This window comes from Corylus avellana, chromosome ca6 (assembly GCF_901000735.1).
Source record: "Corylus avellana chromosome ca6, CavTom2PMs-1.0".
Classification (NCBI taxonomy): Eukaryota; Viridiplantae; Streptophyta; class Magnoliopsida; order Fagales; family Betulaceae; genus Corylus; species Corylus avellana.
In genome coordinates, this window is record NC_081546.1 from 9,307,506 (window position 1) to 9,327,985 (window position 20,480).

The 20,480-nt window shown below is 35.4% G+C and overlaps 2 protein-coding genes across 2 annotated transcripts; both read left to right on the forward strand.

The window, feature by feature from the left end:
- The first annotated feature begins 6,240 nt into the window (after positions 1–6,240).
- Positions 6,241–14,899, forward strand: LOC132185920 (uncharacterized). The gene is made up of 16 exons (XM_059599735.1): positions 6,241–6,438; positions 6,661–6,730; positions 7,489–7,582; positions 8,281–8,459; positions 8,613–8,663; positions 9,311–9,367; positions 10,662–10,782; positions 11,302–11,368; positions 11,485–11,526; positions 12,639–12,744; positions 12,860–12,970; positions 13,192–13,263; positions 13,360–13,461; positions 13,550–13,596; positions 13,750–13,777; positions 14,036–14,899. Exons 2-16 carry the CDS (start codon positions 6,713–6,715, stop codon positions 14,147–14,149), a joined length of 1,209 nt encoding a protein of 402 aa, XP_059455718.1. The 5' UTR covers positions 6,241–6,438; positions 6,661–6,712; the 3' UTR covers positions 14,150–14,899.
- Positions 14,900–18,744: 3,845 nt separating this feature from the next.
- Positions 18,745–20,194, forward strand: LOC132184564 (homeobox-leucine zipper protein ATHB-6-like). Its single transcript, XM_059598244.1, has 3 exons — positions 18,745–18,936; positions 19,026–19,402; positions 19,472–20,194. Exons 1-3 carry the CDS (start codon positions 18,876–18,878, stop codon positions 19,835–19,837), a joined length of 804 nt encoding a protein of 267 aa, XP_059454227.1. The 5' UTR covers positions 18,745–18,875; the 3' UTR covers positions 19,838–20,194.
- Positions 20,195–20,480: the final 286 nt, after the last annotated feature.

Below are 20,480 nucleotides of genomic sequence, written 5' to 3' on the forward strand. Positions count from 1 at the left end.
GCCTGACATTTTGCAGCTTCCATACTGAGTCACTGTGGACTCTAATGTGAACATTGCCTATACCCACAACATCTAACGCCGTTCCGTCAGCCAAGTACACCTTCCCGAAATCTCCAGCCATATAATTTTCGAGAACTTCACAGATCGGTGTAGTGTGAAAAGAAGCTCCTGAGTCCAAGACCCAAGAATCAAGAGAACTGTCAACAGATAGAAGTAGGGCATCGTGCACTTCTTCTGTTGCCACGACATTTGCGGTGTCATTTTCGGTCTTCTTCTTCAGCTCTCTGCAGTTCTTCTTGAAGTGGCCTGTCTTGCCACAGTTCCAACACTCAGGTTGTCGTCCAAACCTGGATTTGCTCCTACCCTTCCTGGACTTAGATCTGCTCCTCACAAAGTTTCTGTCTTGTCCTCTGCCTCGAGTCTCGAGGTTTAAAGGAGCACCAGAAGAAGAGGCTTCACCGGCATCTCTTCTGCGAACCTCTTCACTGAGAATCAAATCCTTGACGTCTTCATAGCTCAGTTTACTCTTTCCTACAGAGTTACTCACAGCCATCCTCACTGCTTCCCAGCTATTTGGCAAAGATGCCAAGACGATCAATGCGCGAACCTCATCATCAAAATTAATTTCCACTGAGGACAATTGATTTGTGATGGTGTTGAACTCATTGAGATGATATGCCACCGAAGCTCCTTCCACCATCTTTAGGTTGAACAATTTCTTCATCAGATGCACCTTGTTGTTAGCCGAAGGCTTCTCATACATGCTTGACAAAGCCTTCATTAGACCTGTTGTGGTCTTCTCCTTTACAAAGTTGTGTGCAACTGATTTTGACAGAGATAACCTGATAACTGCTAGGGCTTTACGATCAAGCAGAGCCCACTCGCTATCATACATGTCGTCGGGTTGTTTTTCCAAAAGAGGTTGATGAAGATCCTTCCCATAAAGAATGTCTTCAATCTGTACCTTCCAATACCCAAAATCTTTGCCGTCAAATTTCTCGATTCCCATCTTTCCTTCTTCACCTGCCATCGCTCCCACTCGAACCAACAGCTCTGATACCAGTTGTTAGGAAATTAATCCTATTTCCCAAGACCCGTGAGATGCGAAAAATAAAAGAATGTGGAATAATAAAGATAAGCAATCACACATGACACAAATATTTAAGTGGTTCGGCTTAACAAGCCTACATCCACTGGCGGAGACGACCCGGAGAAAATTCACTATCAAAAGATGAATACAAGAGAGTAACAGGGTGAGAAAACCACTTAAACCCAAAGCCCCAAATACACCCAATTCTCACTTTACCCAAAGGAGAATAATAACAAAAAGGGGGAAAAGAAAACACTCTCTTTCTTGCTCTCACTTTTTCTCTCTATTGTTGGCTCACCAAAACACAAAGCAAATATTGCTTTGTTTTTCTCTGTACGTTTATGTGCTGTGGACACCCCTTTATATAGGACATAAAAGTTGGCTAAGCAAGGCTCCTCCAATTCCAAATTGTAGAAGGACTTCAAGTCCAAGTCATGCTCTAAAAGGAAAACCAATTTCAAGAGCAACTAGGAATACAAAACGTGAGTCAAAAGGATCCTCTTTTAATGATGATGGGTCCCACCAACTTTATGGTGAAAGTCACAAAACCCCAACAAGTTTTGTTCTCTTAGCCAATTTGATTCTGCAATGCTTCTTGCAGTATCCGACAAGAGTTGGAAGAGCTCTTATTTACACGATTTCTTAGTTCCCTAAAGAATTGATCATTATCTTCCTCAACAACCTTAGTCCCTCTCCATGAACTCCTACCTGTCGTTGGCATCAAGTTTCCGGATATCCACTTGTTTGTGGAATATCTTGGTGGTTTGGTTCTCAACCCCCATAACAGATTGCATGATAGGTCAGAAGCTTCTCCATCACATCCCATCTCAAAGCTTCCTCGTCTTCTTTTCTTGATCTCGAAGGGCTTGCAAATAGATTCTATGCTTGTCCATTCCCCAGCTTCCTACCACTCATTAAACCCTCTTTAGCCCTTATAAAAACACACATATTTACTCACGTCATAAATTATCAATTATCACAAGTTAATAAAAAGGTGAATGAAAACAGGGGCTAGACTTATCTCTTGCCCATTCCCCAGCTTCCTACCACTCATTAAACCCTCTTTAGCCCTTATAAAAACACATATATTTACTTGTGTCGTAAATTATCAATTATCACAAGTTAATAAAAAGGTGAATGAAAACAGGGGTTGGACTTATCTCGCACACCCATGGAGATGAACAATGTTGGTGTTAATGTACGCAGATCGCCACATAGTGGATTTGGGATCCGTGATTATAGATCCCACAGACGGTGCCAAACTATTGGGACATTTTTTGGTCTAACAGTCTCCAATTGGTGACATCTGCCATGTATCTCCAGCAATTTTGAGAAGGGCATCTTCTCATTCCAGCTGGTTGATGTATCGCCTAAACGCGTGATCACCACCATAGCGGATTTTTATTTTGTAAGAACATAGTCGTTCCCACAGACAGCGCCAAACTGTTGGGACATTTTTGGGTCTAATAGTCTTCGATTGGTGAGATCTGCACGTTCTTTGCGTTCTTCAAGACGTCTTTGATCTTCAATCTTCGTGCTCCTATAAAATAACAAGAGTGTCAAAGGGTCTCGGCCTTGGCCAAAGACTCGCCGATGCTTAAGTTAGCATTCTTATGTGGAGTCAAAATATAGCATGAGCTCAGGTCCATTTTCGAAGGATCTAATCGATCCCTTTTATTGGATTTTATATAATTGCTATCTCCATGTTTCATCTTTAGGTGGTTGATGGATAGTGGGAGGTAGTTTAAAGATAATGGAGGGTGGTCAATAGATCATGGGTTGTCCACATTCAGATAACGGCTGAGAGATAATCTCATGATGCTTGAGTGAGACCCATAGTAGATTTTATCCTCAACAGATGTGAAAACGACATTTCTTAATAGAGAATTGAAAGAGGATATCTATATGATCCAACCCGAGGGATTCAAAGTGGATGGACATGAAGAGAAAATCTACAAATTGAAACGTTTCTTATACAGACTCAAGCAATATTCAAGAAAACGGTATTTAAAGTTCCACGAGGTTGTAATAGAGATTGGTTTTGAGTTGAGTTCACTAGATTATTATGTTTACATATGCAAGGATAATGATAAATTGACAATATTATCACTATATGTGGATAACATACTGCTAACCAGTAATTGCTCATAAATGATCCACAAGACAAATAATTTCTTAGCATCTAAGTTTGAAATGAAAGACATGGGTGATGCAACCTATGTCTTAGGAATAAAAATTTATAGTGATAGAACCTCGAAATTGTTATGCTTAGATCAAGATAAATATAAGAAAAATATGCTTAAGAGGTTAAAAATGGATAAATGTAAACCCTTAAGCACACGTGTTTCAAAAAGTCAACACTTAAGCAATGCATTGTATCCTCATAATGAGACATAAATTATTGAAATGGAATCAGTCCCCTATGCATAAGCTATGGGCATAGGCCAGATATTTGCCATGTTGTAGGATTGGTGAGTAGATATCAATCTAATCCAGGGAAGACACATTGGCAAGCAGTGAAAATAATATTTTGATACTTATAGGGCACTAAAAACACGGGTTTATGTTTTGGATTTGGTGATCTATAAATTGCAGGATACACAGATGCAAATTTTGCAGGAGATACAAATGACAAAAAGTCAACCAGCGATTATGTATTCATGTTCAGTGGAACAACTATTTATTGGTTAAGTAAGAAACAAAATTGCAACGGTAAATAATGCGACCTGAATTAAGCGTTTTATTGACACTTTCAAATTATGAATACCTAACAAACCAGTCAATGTGTTATGTAATAATAAGTCTGCTATCTCTTTAATAAAAAGTGAAGCTCAAAGCTCTAAAGGCAAACACACCAACATAAATTATCATTATAGTCGAGATATAGTGGAAAGAGGTGAAATAAAAGTTGAGTTTATTCCCTCAATAGAAAATGGTGGCTGATCCTATGACCAAAAGGTTTGTCTCTAGATAAATTTAGATGCCATGTAGCGACAATGGGATTAAAAAGCACCAAGGTGATAGCTATATGGTTTGGGGCATACTCAAAAGGATCCAGGAATGCCTAGATGAATGATCATATGCACTTCTACCTAATATGAAATATGTATAGCCAATTAAAGCGGATGACATTGATGAGGTGTGAATGTTACAACTCACATTAATGTAAAGTCCACTAAAATGTATTATGATGAATTTGGTTTAATATATATGCTATAGTGTAAAAATTTTTTGATAAGGTATATCAAGGAAAATCTCAAGAATAATAGCTTTTGAGGAAGTACTTGATCAAAATTTCAACATAGGTCGACACATGGTTTAGTGTATAGCTGAAGTCGTCAATTATGGGACGAGTGTGGACTATGTTCCCAACTACGGATAATTGATGCCTTTTGCTTGAAAACATAGCAAAATGAAGTCACCCCTAGTATGCTGCCAATAAGACACATATGGTAAATGGTGCAGTCAGATAAAATGACATAAGTGTACACATGTAGAGCGTGTCATCATCTGATGCTGATCTGTTGATCCCACAAATAAGAGGTGACATGAATTTGTTTTTTGGTACCAAGGTAATCATGTGCAACTAGAATTCATTACAAGATATTGTAGTGTAATCAAGTGGGAGATGATCATATAGGAGTGATCACACCATAACAAGTGTGGTCATCCCTTCACCTAATTATTCCCATATAAGGTGTACTAACTTACATTGAGGTTATTTGAAAAGAGAACCACTACAACTCTTTGGACTCTATAAATATAGTACAAGTGAAACATTACTTTTCTTTTAATTGTTTTCCATCTATTTTCTCTTTGTCCTCCATTGAATTTCCATTCTAAAGTAAAAAATCAATCCGTACGATCATTTAAGAAATTATATAGATTAGTTCATTGGTTGAAACAATTTTTTTTTTTAAACGATCGAGTAATGCCATACGCAGTGATTTTTAAGATTATTATTAAATTAAAGTCCTAAATTTAATAATAATTTTAAAATCACGTCACTTTTTAGATGGTGTGAGTATGAAATGACAAATAGTTTGAGGAGAACTAGACGGCAAGAATGTGAAGTTCGCCACTAAAAAAAAAAAAAACAAGAAAAGAAAAAAAAAAAAAAAAAGAATGTGAAGTTCGTAGAAATGTCCCAGGTCAATGACAATGATGTCATATTCTCAAAGTCTCGTGTCAAAATCGAAAAAAGAAAGAAAAAGAAAAGACAATTTTGTTCGATTCCACTTTCCCCGAGCCAAGCAACTCGCGAAAGGGTAAGCTGAAGCTGAAGGGTCGATGATATGTTGCCCTATTTAGCAAAACTATCCATTTATAATTGGTTTTAAGGTTGAGGTATACGTACTTGAAACAAACCCATGAGTCATGACGGTATGAAGACCCACGGCAGCGTTGTGGTGGGTCACCATTTTTTTAAATTTAAATTTTACTAAGAATATTTTTTAATTTTTGATATTAACAATCAGACAATTATTGTCTGAAGGGCACAGTTATTTTTCCCTAAAAATAAAGACAAAGAACCCAAAGTCGAACAAAAAAAAAAAGAGGAATGCTATTTTAAGTTCTTGTTTCATTTTTTTTAATTAAGACTCATTTTGTTTTGGCATAAAATGATTTTTAAAAAATATTTTTAATATTTTTAGTGTTTGGTGTGATGAAAAATAATAAACAACTAAAAACATTTTAAGTTTATCCAAAAAAGACTTTTTTAATTTATGTAAAATTAATTTTCTTTTTTAAAGCTGTAAATAATTTTTTAAGTTAAAGCTTCTCATTTTCAAGTTGTTGGAGCTCTTTGAGGCCGCTGAATCTCTGTTGGAGTACCATTGGACTTTTGTCAAACTACCGCCGGACTTCTGTCGAACTGCCTCCGCTGGACCATCATCGGAACTCAACTATTTAGGTTTTATAATTTTTTTTTTTTTTTTTTTTATATCAATATTTTTAATGTTGTGAATAAAAATTAATCTGATTGTATAAAAAAAAAAATATAAAAAATATTTGTATTTTTTTGTACGCGTCACCTCAAAAAATAGTTTCAGAAAAAAAAAAAAAATTCTTAAAAAATAAGTAAAAAAATATACGGAAAATAAGGTAAGAATGCTTGGGGGAAAAAAAAAAACCTCGCAACTCCCCCATTCAGTTTTGCTGGAAAGCAGAACAAGAGAAAAGAGCGCGTAGCCGGCGCTTACAGACCCAGCCGCCTTGGTAGACTGGACGGTGCTTTTGGTGTATTAGGGCAACTCTTTTCCTTTCCCAACTCAGAGCCTCTCTCTCTCTCTTAGTTTTATCACCAATATCTTCAACGCATTTACATTCTCTCTGACTGCTTCTCTGTAAGTCTCTCTCTCTCTCTCTCTCTCTCTCTCTCTGCGTATTATATCATATGGCATGGCATATAGCATTATAACGTTGTGACTTGAGGAGATAGAAGAGGCAGGAGTCGGTGTGCAAAGTTCTTTATAGGATTTTTCGTTTTCTTTATCTTCTGCTCTTTTCATCGTTGTTTATGTTTCTTTTTTTTTTTTTTTTTTCTAAAATATTTTTTTGAATAACAGTATTTATCAGTTATCACCGACTCCCTGAAGAACAGAGAAACAAAAGTGCTCGATGGCGCTTCGTTTTGAGGTATGGCTTTGTTATGTTCCCTAGTTTCACGTGTAACTATTGCCTTTACCTCATTCACATTAGAAATACACACTTTTTGAAACAATAGAAAGGAATGTTTCATAAGCTGACAGTTTTGTGGAGATAATGCCGGTGATAGCCACAATAGCATCTGTTAGCCACGCTTTTCCTTTTTGTTTTTTGGGAATAGTGAGAGGAAGGACAGGAGCAAGTCTGAAAAGGGTCAAGGAAGGATTTTTGTTTTGATTAGAGGTGTCCTCAATGGGAATTTGTTATGGGTCTCAATTCTGCTCCAGTTAACTTATGCTTTTTCTGCTTACATTTTCTTCCACTTACTTCTCTGGATATTTGAAGCTGTGCTTTGTCTGGTTATTGTTGTGGTAGAGGGAAAAATAAAGGAACCCAGACAATAATCTGTGCTTCGCTAATCAAAGGTTGTTTCTTTTGGTTGCTTGGTGTCATTATGTTTTTAGGTTGGGACAATGGCGAATCCTCAAATCAAAGGAACAATTACATATCATATGGGCAAACCCATTTATGTGGCTTTTGGTGACATAATCTGTAAACATTATATGAATAATCCATTATAAATTATAAATGAACACTTGGTCCATTATAAATTACACTGATGGCAGTTTCTAATTGTTTCGTACATTGTTATTTGCTAATTTGGTCTAGTATAAACCACGCTTTTGGGCATTTTGATTGTTTGTTTAATTCTTACTTGCTGATTTGTGATTTCTGTTTCTTACCTTTAGATTCTCGGGAGATTCAATCGTGCTCGTGCAGCTCAACTAACACTCCCTCACTTTGGGTGCCAGACACCCCTGTTTATGCCTGTGGGTACACAAGGTTAGAGTTTTTACTATCTTATTCCTTCTATGGATTTTTTTTTTTTTTTAATCAAGAATGTTGTTTGTTTCATTTCCTCTCTGTTTTAGGATGAAAAGAGCATTAAGTTAGTAGTAAATGTTTAAGTTGCCTACTAGTTTAGATGGTAATATTTCATGGCACTGCACTAATGACCTTGATTGAGCATTTGTCTGAGATGGGAGAAAGTTTGATTTCCATTTTGAAGCCCATAGGCCCAGGTGGCCTTCAATGGGTAATAAAAGAAAAGAAAGAAAAATACAAACAACTTTTTATATCAACTTCTTCTTCTTTTTCTTCTTCCTCTCTCTCTCTCTCTCTTTTTCTTTTTCATTTTAAAAAAAAAAATTTTTTTTTTTAAAAACTTTTGACCGTCATTTACCTTATAATTGGACAATTAATAAACACTATTCCTAAGATAAATTAGTAACACTACTCACAAGATAACAAGGAGATGAAAACAGGCTTATTGCCATTCAATTCAATTGATGAATCACATGCCAAAATGGGCATCGGGTATTGTTCTACCTTGACTCATTACTTTTAAGGCTGGGCCATATAGGTGTTGATTGATACACTTTCGGTCTATCAGTTTGAATACACATTATTCATGCAGGCAGGCAGAAATGGTCATCCACGGGTGGAATTTTGTAACATTACTAAGGTTTTCCTGGTTACAGGGACTATCAAAGGGTTGGCAACTAACCAGCTTGAGGAGATTGGTTGCCAAATAATACTAGGAAATACATATCATTTGGCACTTCGTCCTACTTCTGAGCTTATTGATGAATTGGGGGGTCTTCACAAATTTATGAACTGGCCTAGAGCATTGCTAACAGATTCCGGCGGCTTTCAAATGGTTGTTATCACCTTTTAATGGATACTAAATATTACTTCTATCAAAGGTCTTATGGCAATAGCTACCCGGGTTTGATAACATATGCAGTTCAGGCTCATAATTTTTTTTTTTGATAAGTAAAGGCTCATAATTTATTTCTGCTGATGTTTGCAGGTATCATTATTGCATTTAGCTGACATCACTGAAAAGGGAGTTACATTTCAGGTAACTTTTTATTTATTTATTTTTTAAATTTTATGATTATAGGTGAAGTTTGCAATGTGGTTCTTGTTGAATGCGATGGTTTACTAGATGAAGGTTTATTTTTTAAGCTGTTGGAGAAGAAAAGCATCTTGCCTTTTGCTATAATTTATATACCAAATCTGGTAAAATTAAAATCAAGAAGTGAGTATATGTGTATTAGTGTTTGTATGCGTCAATGTGCAGGCATTTAGGTGCATCATATTGATTGTTGAGTTTGCTCTATTTTTGTTTTGATTTTTTTTTTGTTGGGGGGAGGGGGGACCCTCTTCAGATGAATTGTTTCAGGATTTAGGAAAACTTATATATCCAACTTTTCCCCTCCTACATATCTCTCTTATTGTATAAGCATATGCATAAGTCTATTATTGTGGAAGCAGTGAATGTTCTTATCTAATGACGTGCCTTCTTGTTTTGATTTCTCTATATAATTTTTTATTTTTCCTTTTTTTTTTTTCTTGTGATGAATTATTTGTATAGCTTTGTTATTACTCTATGAATTTCTACTTCAGTTTTCTTTTTAACTCTTTATGTTTTATTTGTTACAAAGAATTGGAGTTTATTGCTGTTTTGGTATTGCTTGTAACTGAGGCTTCATTTTCTTACATCAGTCACCAGTTGATGGAAAGCCCATGCTCCTAACACCTGAGGAATCAATTCAAATCCAAGTGGGTACTTTTGTTCTGATTGTTTACCTTTGGGCCTGGATTTTATGTATATAAGTCCTAAGTTTCTGTAACAGAATATATGAGATCTTTTGGGATATATCTCACATAGGCGATTGGAATTTTTTTTTTTTTTGGGGGGTGGGGGTGTTAACCCTTGATTCTCTAGCTATCAGTGGTGCTCTTTCTCTGGAGGATTTTCACAGAATCTCTACAACTTTATTTTTTGGCTCTTGCATTAATATTTTTCATTATTCATTTCCCCCCTCTTTAATCTCTTCTGGTAGATACTGAATTCTCTGTCTTGTACTTATACTTTGCTCCTTTGCTGAATAATAATTTATTCCCTTGAAAAGTTGGCAGAGAAATTTCAAGAGGAACGCATAATTGATTATGCAATTGAATGAATTATCAATTGCTAAACTCATTGATTTATTGAAACTGAATAAATTTATGCTTTCTATGTACTACTAATGGCCATAATAGTTGATGAGTATCTAGAAACTGATTTTTTTTGTTGGGGGGTGTGCCGCGGGGGGAAGGGATTGAAGCTTGTGCCTTATTGGATTTGATGATCTGAACATGCTATTGTTTTTTTAGTCTTTTCGTGGTAGATGTATAATCTCCCAGAAACTCCCTTAATGTGAACTACTCCATGAATATGTGGCAATGTAAAGTTGAACAGAAGTACAACAAACTCAAACAGCCAATTGCTTCGCCCCGATGTGCTTGCATGTGTCTTTATGTACAGGACATTTTTTAATGAAAAAATGGTTTCATGGCCACTCCACAAACAGAACTTATGTTTTCTCACCCTTTTTTTTGGGGGGGGGGGGGGTTGAAAAAAGGCTCTTGATTTGACTTTTTTTAGAAGGTCCTCTTTATCTGCCATCATTTCCTGTGGCTCTATCATTGATTAAGAGCATGTTTGAGTTTACGTTTGAAGGGCCTAAAAGTGTGTTTATCACTCAAAAAGTTCGTTTGAAGAAAAAATACCCGTTTGGTAAAAAAAGTTGAAAGCGCTTTTAAGGGTTCAAAAAGCTTAAAAATCGCCAAAATGCACTTTTGACAAAAGCTTAAAAATGAAGCTTTTGCCAAAAAGTGTTTTTTGACTTAAAACTCTATTTCTCAAACTCAATCCCAAACATACTTTAAGTCAGAAGTCAGAGTACAACAATCACCAGAAGCATGACATGAGACTCCAAAGGCTTTAGTGCTAAAGAATGGGTTTTGTTTCTTGAGTATTTCCTTCTTGAATACCTCGTGTGCCCTTATGTTTCCCCAACAAATTGTGCAGAACAGAATTGGAGCAGATATTATCATGGCTCTTGATGATGTAGTGAAAACAACCATTACTGGTCCACGTATAGAGGAAGCCATGTACCGCACTCTTAGATGGATAGACAGATGTATAGCAGGTAAGTACATTGGTATTTGGAGCCCCTCATGTTTTATTGCACTAATGGATTCATAGCACCAACCAAAAATGTCAGAAATCTGAACTTAATCAACCTTAGTTTTCGAATGCAGTAGTTATGATCCACCTGCTGCTGCCTAGGCTTCTTACCTAGAAGATCTTTCCTTAGGTTCTTGTGAAATGCTAAGTGATTGAATTGGTTAGAAGCCTTGCTTTTTAAGGTAGATGTAATGGCTAGGTTAGTGAGTTTTTTTTAGTTATTCTAGATCTGTACAGCCTGTAGAGCTTACATGTGTATAATAACAAAGTGTGATATGTTGGTCTGTACCCATTTTCCCTGGATTCCTTAGTCATTCATGGATTATCCAAGAATGTTTTTGCTTGCATCTGGCATTTAAGAACCGGTCTTCATTGAGAAAATTTTCAGGTTAATATTTTTTAGGTATGTTTTCATTGTTCCACCTTTGGTGTATCTGACCCAGTTGGATATTATTCTCACTGCATTGCTTCCTGTATGCAGCTCACAAGAGACCGCATGAGCAGAATTTATTTGGTATTGTACAAGGTGGATTAGACCCTGTTCTAAGGTCGATCTCAACTTATGGTGTAATCTTCTTTTGTTTTTTGGTTGAGTTATGTATCTTTCAATATCCCTATCTTCTTTTCCTTTACCAATCATTTTATGCCATAATATTGTAAACAGGGATATATGTGTTAGAGGCTTGGTCGAGCGGAATTTACCCGGGTAGGTGTATGGTACTTTCAGTTAGTGACTGATTATTCTCGGTTCAAGCTTGACATTACTTTTAGTACTTCATTGTTTTCATGGTAATCCTAAGTAGTTTTTTTTTTTTTTTTGGATGAATTAATCACAAGTAGTTGAAGGTAGTTGGGAACCACAGTCACGGTTTCTTGCAACATGTGCTGGGATACATTTGATCCATTTGATAGTGCAGTTGACATTTAAAAATGAAAAGATATTTCATCTTAACCCTATCCCATTGCATAAAATATGATTGATAGCAACATAAGATATTACATGTATACACAAGGAACAGCTCCCATAGCAATTGTTTTCACATAAAGTTGTCTTATAAATTTTGGTATGTAATAATATTCTTTTAGTGAAAAGCCGTGCAATGTATTTTAAGGTTTTGAAGAAATCATTTAAAGCTCTCTTGTGCCATCTTTTGCTACCTCTACATAAATAATTCTCATCATTTTTGACGTTAGAACATGATGGGTCCCAAATAGAGTCACACAATAGAATAGAATTATATTAAGGATAAAACTCCACTTCGGGTGGGAGTTGGAACCACATACATATGACAATAGAAATTCACACTCATAACATAACATAACATAACATAAAGACCCTTGAATACTCTACTACTATCAGTTACATGAACTCCCATGATAACATGTCCGACACTACAACTTCTCTCACACTATAACAAGTCTCACACTACAACACGTAACTGCCCATACTAAATAACCTCCCAGTAGTTAAGTAAACTCCCTACTAACTCTTATTTTAAGAAAACACTAACTCAACGCCTACCACCATTAACAAAGCCACGTTGCCTATCATTTGCCACATCATGGGTAATTAACCTACGTGGCCTATCAGAATACATAAGCTCAATGCTTACAATTGTCTTCAAAGCTTTTAAGGCATTTAAGGTTTACTGTCTTTCAGCCCAATCAGTTCAACTTTGTTTCAAGCTTGTCAGAGATACTAGTCCTATGCCAATATGCACAAATACATGCATTCAAGTGATCACTGTGCTTTAATTTAATTACTGTTATGGTTCACTGGTCAAGGACCAATATTAAATAAGTTTACTCTTGTGACAGGTACGCTATTGGTGGTCTTGCAGGTGGTGAAAGTAAAGATTCATTTTGGCGTGTTGTTGCTCAGTGCACTGCTGCATTGCCCGAGGATAAACCACGATATGTTATGGTGCAAATTCCTTTCATCATATCAACCTACATCCTCCAGACATCTCAAATTCTTGTAAACTGGATGGCTATTTTCATATTTTTCCATATCACAATATTTTCTCATATCTTTTCAGGGAGTTGGTTATCCACTGGATATTGTGGTTTGCAGTGCTTTAGGTGCTGATATGTATGACTGTGTTTATCCCACTCGTACTGCTCGCTTTGGCACAGCTCTTGTACCTGAGGTGATAGCTTCTTGTGAACATAGACTATGTAAACTGTACTTTAACAACATTCAGGATATTTGAACTTTCTAATCATTTTTTGATCTATAGTGTAAATTTATATATGATTGATTTATGCAAATACTGATTACTCCATTTGTATGTTGTGCTTATCGCCTTGTAACTTAATATCTTGCCTGTCCCATCTTTTCTCTAAAGGTATGATATTTTGCTTAATGCAGGGAGTGCTGAAGCTAAAACACAAAGCGATGGCTGATGATACTCGCCCCATTGATCCTACATGTGCTTGTATGGTGTGCTCATATAACTGAAGCTTGTAGGCTAAAATTATCAATGTATAAATTGATATTTTGTTCCATATCAGGTTCATTATATTTCTTTCGCTGTAGGTCTGTAAGAATTATACTAGAGCCTACATCCATTGTCTTGTTACAAAAGATGCCATGGGATCTCAGCTTTTGTCATATCACAATCTGTACTACATGATGAAGGTATAAATAGAACATTTTCATTTATTTGTTTTTGATATTTCTTTTCTTATCTATAACTGAAGCGAATTTCTTCAAAAAAAAATTGCAGCTTAGCCGAGATCTACATACGTCAATAATCCAGGAAAGGTTTCCAGAGTATGTTTTTCATTTGGTTCTCACTCCCACCCTTCTATCTTTTTGATTTGACCATTCTTGTTCAGTGGATAACTTTATGCTGATTGATATGCTTTACAGTTAAATTCCTCATCCGTATCTCTTTGGTAATGGCTATTTTAATATTTGTTGTAGGTTTGTATGCGAGTTTCTGCAGAAAATGGTAACTCTTTGGCTTCTTGCACTCAAGTTGAACCTTTTGTGTTTGTGTGCATATAGATGTATATAATACTTATTGTTGGGGGATTCCCATCCTGTTTTATGTATTCTCATGTTTAATATTCATCAGCCACCTCCCATTTTATTTACTGCTTATTACCAAAGCATTGGTAGAATCATTTAAGCAGTTGTTGAATTATTCATTTGGTGAAATCGTTAGCACATAACTCTTGAATCTTTTCATTTTATTTTTGTCTTGTAGTTTCCTGAAGGCAATGTCCCTGAATGGGTATGCAATGCCATGGAGGTTGCCGGAATTGATATCTCTTGCTGCTGCGGCAAAACCTCCGGAATTGATCTCTTATTGTTGCAGTAACGACTCAAGGAAGAACGCTAGTCATTTTAGTCAATTTTAAACAGGGGCGGAACTACATGGGGGCTGAAGAAGGATTCTCTCCATTTCAAATGAAATGAAGGGGATCCATTTAGTTGTTTTAAGAGGGCATTTTTGTCTAAAAGAAAATAAAATGGCAAAATTACCCCCTAAAAACTACTAACTGGTTCCTCTCCATTTCATTTGAAATGGAGAGCATCCAAGTCCATGGGGGCTTGGGGGGCTGCCCGTGTTTCCCCAAAATTTTTTTAAAATTCTCCTAGTTTTTTTTTTTTTTAAAAAAAAATTTAGAATATGTCCCCCCAAAATTTTTTTATTTTGCACTTTTGCCCTCCCCCCCAACTATGATTGCTAGTTCCGTCCCTGATTTTTGAGATTCTCTAAACTTATAAAGCCCACCTAATAAGAAAACAATATGAGACTAGCACCCATGAGATTCACTGGGCAAATCCCGGGGTATTACAGCTGCTCTCGATTCTCTTCATCTCAAGAATAGAGTTTAAAAGATACCCAAAATGAGGCTGCATATAGCCTTTATATGGTGTTTGACATGAAGTTCACAAGAAATCTGACTTATATAGGTGATAACACGTGCAGCATAAATTTTGTAGCCCATTGATATGCTGTTTCATTAGTTATGCCCATAGAGGACTTCTCTTTTTTCCTTCTTTTTCTTGTTACTTTATTTTCAACGTACAATTGCAAGAAAAATATTTGTATTGTTCATTTCAACTCTTAAGGCCACGAAGGTTAAAAATTTGTGTTCATTGATGAAATCTAGTTATGCTGCTTTAACGTACTATAGAAAAAGGGGAAAAAGAGCAAATCCCCCGATAAATAAATAGAACATAGATTTCAGATCTATGTTTGTGACATCACTGAAATGCAGCTTCTTGGAAGTACGAACTTCTTGATGCCAAAGACGCCTGTGAATTTATGCAATGTGAATTTTTGGATAAATCAGTGCTTTTTTGCACAATCAGAGCTAGTTTGAGATTGCATTAGAAATGATAGAAAATATTTGTAATACTTAGAAAGCTGTGCTAAATAAAGAGTTAGCATGTGTGGTAATAAATTTTAAAAGTATTTTTCTAACTTTTAATAGTGGTCAAAACGTACTTTTTAAAAACATTTAAAATTATGACTTTTTTAAGAAAAGTTATTTTTTACTTTAAAAACTTTAGTTTTCAACACAATTTTAAACATGCTCTCGGTCTTTGAAATTGCTTTATTTTTCGGATCTCACTCCCTTGTGTCTTACTACAATAAACTCCATGGAACTACAATTCAACAGTAAAATGTTCAATTGGGTGTTACAAATGGATCACCCTAAAATATCAAAGAGGAGTGTTACAAGTTTCAAATTTTTTTCTCTCAAAAGTTAATTTTTAAATGATGTGTTACAATTTTATGAGATCTATTAATTTGAAAAGTGTGTCACCAATTTATGAGATGGTAATACATCATTTGATAATTAATTTTTGAAAAAAAAATATCCTGGGGATATCGAGAATTTTCCAATATCAAAATGTGCTCTTAATGTTGCTAAAAAAGGTGATTTCTACTTAAATACGTGTCACTGGGTTGATGGATTGCTTCAATTTTCGTGAAGCAATTGGGTATGACATAACATGTACCCCTTGGCACGTGTTTGCCATTCTGGGTTTTTTCAAGAAGAAACAAAAAAGGTTGTCGGTGATACAGAATGTGACATGACTCACTGGATCTGTATGTCAATGGCTTTAAAAAAGAAAATGTTCGGAAAGTGTAAGATTTAATTGATGTATAAAAAAAGTAAGAATATTTGATATAAAAAGGTGAAAAAAATTTGTTTGTAGTGATTTTTTTTTATTTGAATAGTTATAAAATGTGATTGATATGATGTAAAAAGTAAGAATATTGGAAGCTAAATTTGAGAAGAATAGTATGAGACTGATTTTTGAGTCCATTGGCAAACAACCCCACTAAGCTATCAATGTAAGGCATTGCAAGGGTTAAAGCTTGTGCTTTATTGGATTTGATGATCTGAATATGGTTTTTACAAGGAGCTTAAAAAGTCTACTTAACCCTCTAAAATTATCACCCCATTGACAATTACCTCCCAAATTTTCAATTGTGATAATGTTTCCCTCAAACTACCAAAGTATTGGCAATGTTTTCCTCAGGGCTAGCAAACTGACAATATTACTCCTATAAAATTTTTAATAAGATAAAAATATCCCTATAAATTTGAAAAAAAAAGTTAATTTTTTTTAAATAAAAATTTTAATTTAAAAAAAATTGAAAAAAAGTAAAAAATAAATAAATAAATATATTTCAAATTAAAAATTGAAAAAAAAAAAAAAAGCTGAGATTGGATTCGGGAACCACCCATGGATGTGGGGCTGACTCTACGCCCCCCCAAGAATTGGGTGGCGAGTACTTGCCAGAGATGGCTTTCGGCCACCCTCGAAAAGTGCTTGGGCCAGCCACCCTCGAAAACAGCTTGGGGGTAGCCGGCCACCCCATTTTGAGACAGGCCACCCCTGAAAACGTCTCGGGGGTGGCCAATCCACCCCTGGTGGGTGACTGGACCATCCCCAGTTACCTAGGGGTTGTTCGGCACCCCTAATGTTTTTATTTTTATTTTTATTTTTATTATTTTTATTTTTTTATTCTTTTTTGGTTATAAATTTAAGCATTTTTTGTTTTTATCTTATGAAGGTTAATTTTGTCATTTTTCTAGCCTTGGGGAACATTGTCAATGTTTTGGTAGTTTGGAAGGGAGTAATTGTTAATAAGATGATAGTTTGAGGAGGTTAAGTGAATTTTACCCAAAATGATTTAATGATCGGAATGGGCCTTATTGAATCTTAGCAGGGGTGCTGCACATGTCCACACCCCAATTCTGACAGGCTCACAGAGTAAAACGTAAGCTTCATTCGACCATCTATAAAAAGACGCACACCAAAGGAAAGGCTACAAGATCATGAAATTAGAGGAAAATAGGAGATAAGAGCGCGAAAAGATTTTTTTTCTATAGAAAGGAAAATCAAGGAATAAGTTCTATATATTTTACTCTCGTTATTTTTGAATATTCTCTTGTCTTTTCTTTTTCTGTTTTAATATTACAAATATTTCTTTGTGTCTAACTTAAGCATTAGAGGTGGTGTTGCCGCCTTCTCCCTTCTTGCGCGGTGCCTAAATACCATTGTTTTTCATGCAAGACTTAAAATCGGGAGTTACTAGGGGTGACAAGTGCATCAATTATAATACACATAACATAGATTTAATAGATGAAAATACATAAAGGTAAAACCTCAAGTTATTAAGATGGTGTTTGGCAAATCCCTTGATTTTACATGGCACTATACACCTTTGGGTTGGCGCCGAAGTATCAGGTACGGTTTGTGGTTAAATAGACTGACGCAGTATGTAATACTCGATTTAAAAATTAAAAGTGTAGATAATTCCTATTTTGCCCTTCAACATTGGTTTTCCATCTTTCATAAGGGCATAATTGTCTTTTAATATAATTCAGCTTGTCCGATACATGATTAACCGTGTCTCAATGCAGCATGGTCAGATAACATTGATCGAGGAACAGTATTATGAAAGTGGGGGAATGTGCTGCAACTTAATAAACAAGGCCTAACACTTCATATGGACAAATATGACATCTATGATTGACTAGTGTATTTTTTTTTTAATTTATTATTATTATTGATAAATGTGGATACGTACAGCAGCTAATTCTCCTTCGAGAATATTTTTTTCAATATAATCGTGGCAACCTTCTAGCCAGAAAAAGTTTTGTATGTCATCTGACATAAAGTATTTTATGAATATAATTATAAAAAGAATTTCAAATCATTTGAAAAGGACAAATTGTTAGTAGGGGCAGTTGCCCTCAACTCAATCAAACATCAATAATTACTAACAAAATTAAACCGTGTGTTTTCTTGTAATAGAACAACTTCACATGGCAATTTATGTGACAACAAGATTATTGTCATTCATTTTGACCCACCAAATATATATATATATATATATATATTTACTAAATAATTAGTTCTTTTAAAATTATATATATATATATATATATATAATTTTAAAAGAACTAATTATTTAGTAAGTAAGTAATGTGAGACTTAGAGTTTGTTTGGGTGTGCGTTTGACAGGCTTAAAAGTGCGTTTAATACTAAAAAAGTTTATTTGAAGAAAAAAGTACTTGTTTGGTAAAAAAAATTAAAAGCGTTTTTAAGAGTTTAAAAATTTTAAAAATAACCGAAATACACTTTTGGTAAAAACTTAAAAATGAAACTTTTGTCAAAAAAAAATAAATAAAAAGATTTTTGAGTTAAAAACTCTATTTCTTCAATACAATTCCAAACATACTCTTAAATCTTAATATATACGAATTCTTTATAAACCAATCATTTCATTTCAACTACTCATCTTTTCAATTTGAGAATAGGGCTACAGCATACAGTGTCTCGACTCTAATACTATTAGTAACAATAGCTAATCTTCCCAACGTCAAACGTCAATGTGTTTATATATATATATATGTATGAAAATAGGACCATATATCACGTTGTCATATATGGTCCGAAGACTTGGAGCACATGAGTCAAGCTAAAAAAGCACTTGTAGTTTTCAACAAATTGGGAGTGGGAATCAACTTCAAGTTCACATCAGTGTAGAGAAAGTTCAAAGGATAAAGGTAATGAAGCCGTTCAGTAGCTCAGAGTCCTTGGGTTCTTTGATCTCCATTTGTCCAGCTAAAGGTAATTAAACAAAATTCAAGGACACATTTCTGGGATCAAAAGGAATTAAATTAATTTTCGTTTTCTTTCACCATTGTTTATATATGCAGAGAAGAAAGAGCAACCCAACACACAGGGTTACAGTGAAGAATTCCAGGCAATGCTCGACAGGTTTAACCAAGAAGACATGGGGTACGATACCCACCACCTCGTATTGGGAAAGAAACGGCGGCTAAGCTTGGATCAGGTGAAGGCATTGGAGAAGAACTTTGAGGTGGAGAACAAGCTTGAACCAGAGCGGAAGGTGAAACTCGGCGAAGAATTAGGCTTGCAGCCACGACAAGTAGCTATATGGTTCCAAAACCGCCGAGCCCGTTGGAAGACTAAGCAATTGGAGAGAGACTACGGCGTTCTCAAAGCCACTTATGATGCTCTGAAGCTTGACTATCACAATCTTGGGCAAGAAAATGAAGCTCTAACCACAAAGGTATATGAATAAATTCTCATTTTTTTGGGTTGAATCTCAAAGTCTCATTTTTGGGTTCTTGGATTGCAGCTGAGAGAGTTGAAAGCGAAGCTCTGCAGAGAAAGTGCAGAAAGCATTAATTGCTCTGTTAAAGAAGAGTGTTTAATCTCAGAGTTGGACAACAATGGTTTACGTGAGAAGGAAGGGCATGAGAATTCAAAAGATGGGTCATCGGATAGCGATTCAAATGGGATCGTGAAGGAAGAAATGAGCAAAATGAATATTTCTCTCTGCTTCAATAATGGGTCGTCTTCATCTTCAACTTCACTGGTGAAAACATACCAATCTCAGCATGTGAGGATGGAAGACCAGAGCTTGTTTAGTACAGAGGAGGGCTGTAATTTCTTTTCGGTGGATCAAGCTCCTACTCTCCACTGGTACTTCCCTGAGCAGTGAAGCCATTGTCTCTAATAAAGAAGTTGCAGAAAAAGTTCGCAATTCCATGTTTGCAGGATGCCTCTAGTTTTTTGTTTTAAATTATTATTTCTAGTGTAAGATAATCCCTACTCCTGCTTAAGACAAGCTAATTTCGTTAAGTTGATATCTATCAATGAGAACAGATTTTGTTCCAAATGCTGTGGCATGATGTACTTTAATATGAGTCTACGAATCTCTCTTGGGAATTCAAAAAGCAAGAGCTGATTGAGTTGTTAAAAGCAAATTTCCTGGCATGTTTGCATTGAACACAAACAAGGCCAAAAAGTAGGGGTAGCCATTTGCTAATTGGTATGTTGTGTTTGAATCGTGTTGAAACATCTCACTAATTTCGTATTGAATAGTTATTGATCTCGCACACAATCAAAACATCAAAAGGCTGGCTGGATGACACATTTTTTTTTTTTTTTTTTTTTTTTTTTTTTTTTTTTTCTGTTTTTTCAATGTTTTGGTTTGTGATGGGTGCCCATCATCAACACACCCGCATGTGGTTGGTGAAAAGTAGATATTGACGCATAGCTAACAGTTTGAATGAGAAAGACTGCTATAAAGGGATGGGGATACCTCTATACCTCATACTGTAGACTGCACCATTTTAGCTGCC

What these genes read in the sequence shown, in the direction of transcription:
- LOC132185920 (XM_059599735.1), top strand. An exon ending in ATTCCGGCGGCTTTCAAATG is followed by an intron (nt 8,460 to 8,612) that starts GTTGTTATCACC and finishes TGATGTTTGCAG; the next exon opens with GTATCATTATTGCATTTAGC. An exon ending in GCGAGTTTCTGCAGAAAATG is followed by an intron (nt 13,778 to 14,035) that starts GTAACTCTTTGG and finishes TTTGTCTTGTAG; the next exon opens with TTTCCTGAAGGCAATGTCCC.
- LOC132184564 (XM_059598244.1), top strand. Translation starts at nt 18,876, where the DNA reads ATGAAGCCGTTCAGTAGCTCAGAGTCCTTGGGTTCTTTGATCTCCATT. An exon ending in CTCCATTTGTCCAGCTAAAG is followed by an intron (nt 18,937 to 19,025) that starts GTAATTAAACAA and finishes TTATATATGCAG; the next exon opens with AGAAGAAAGAGCAACCCAAC. An exon ending in ATGAAGCTCTAACCACAAAG is followed by an intron (nt 19,403 to 19,471) that starts GTATATGAATAA and finishes CTTGGATTGCAG; the next exon opens with CTGAGAGAGTTGAAAGCGAA.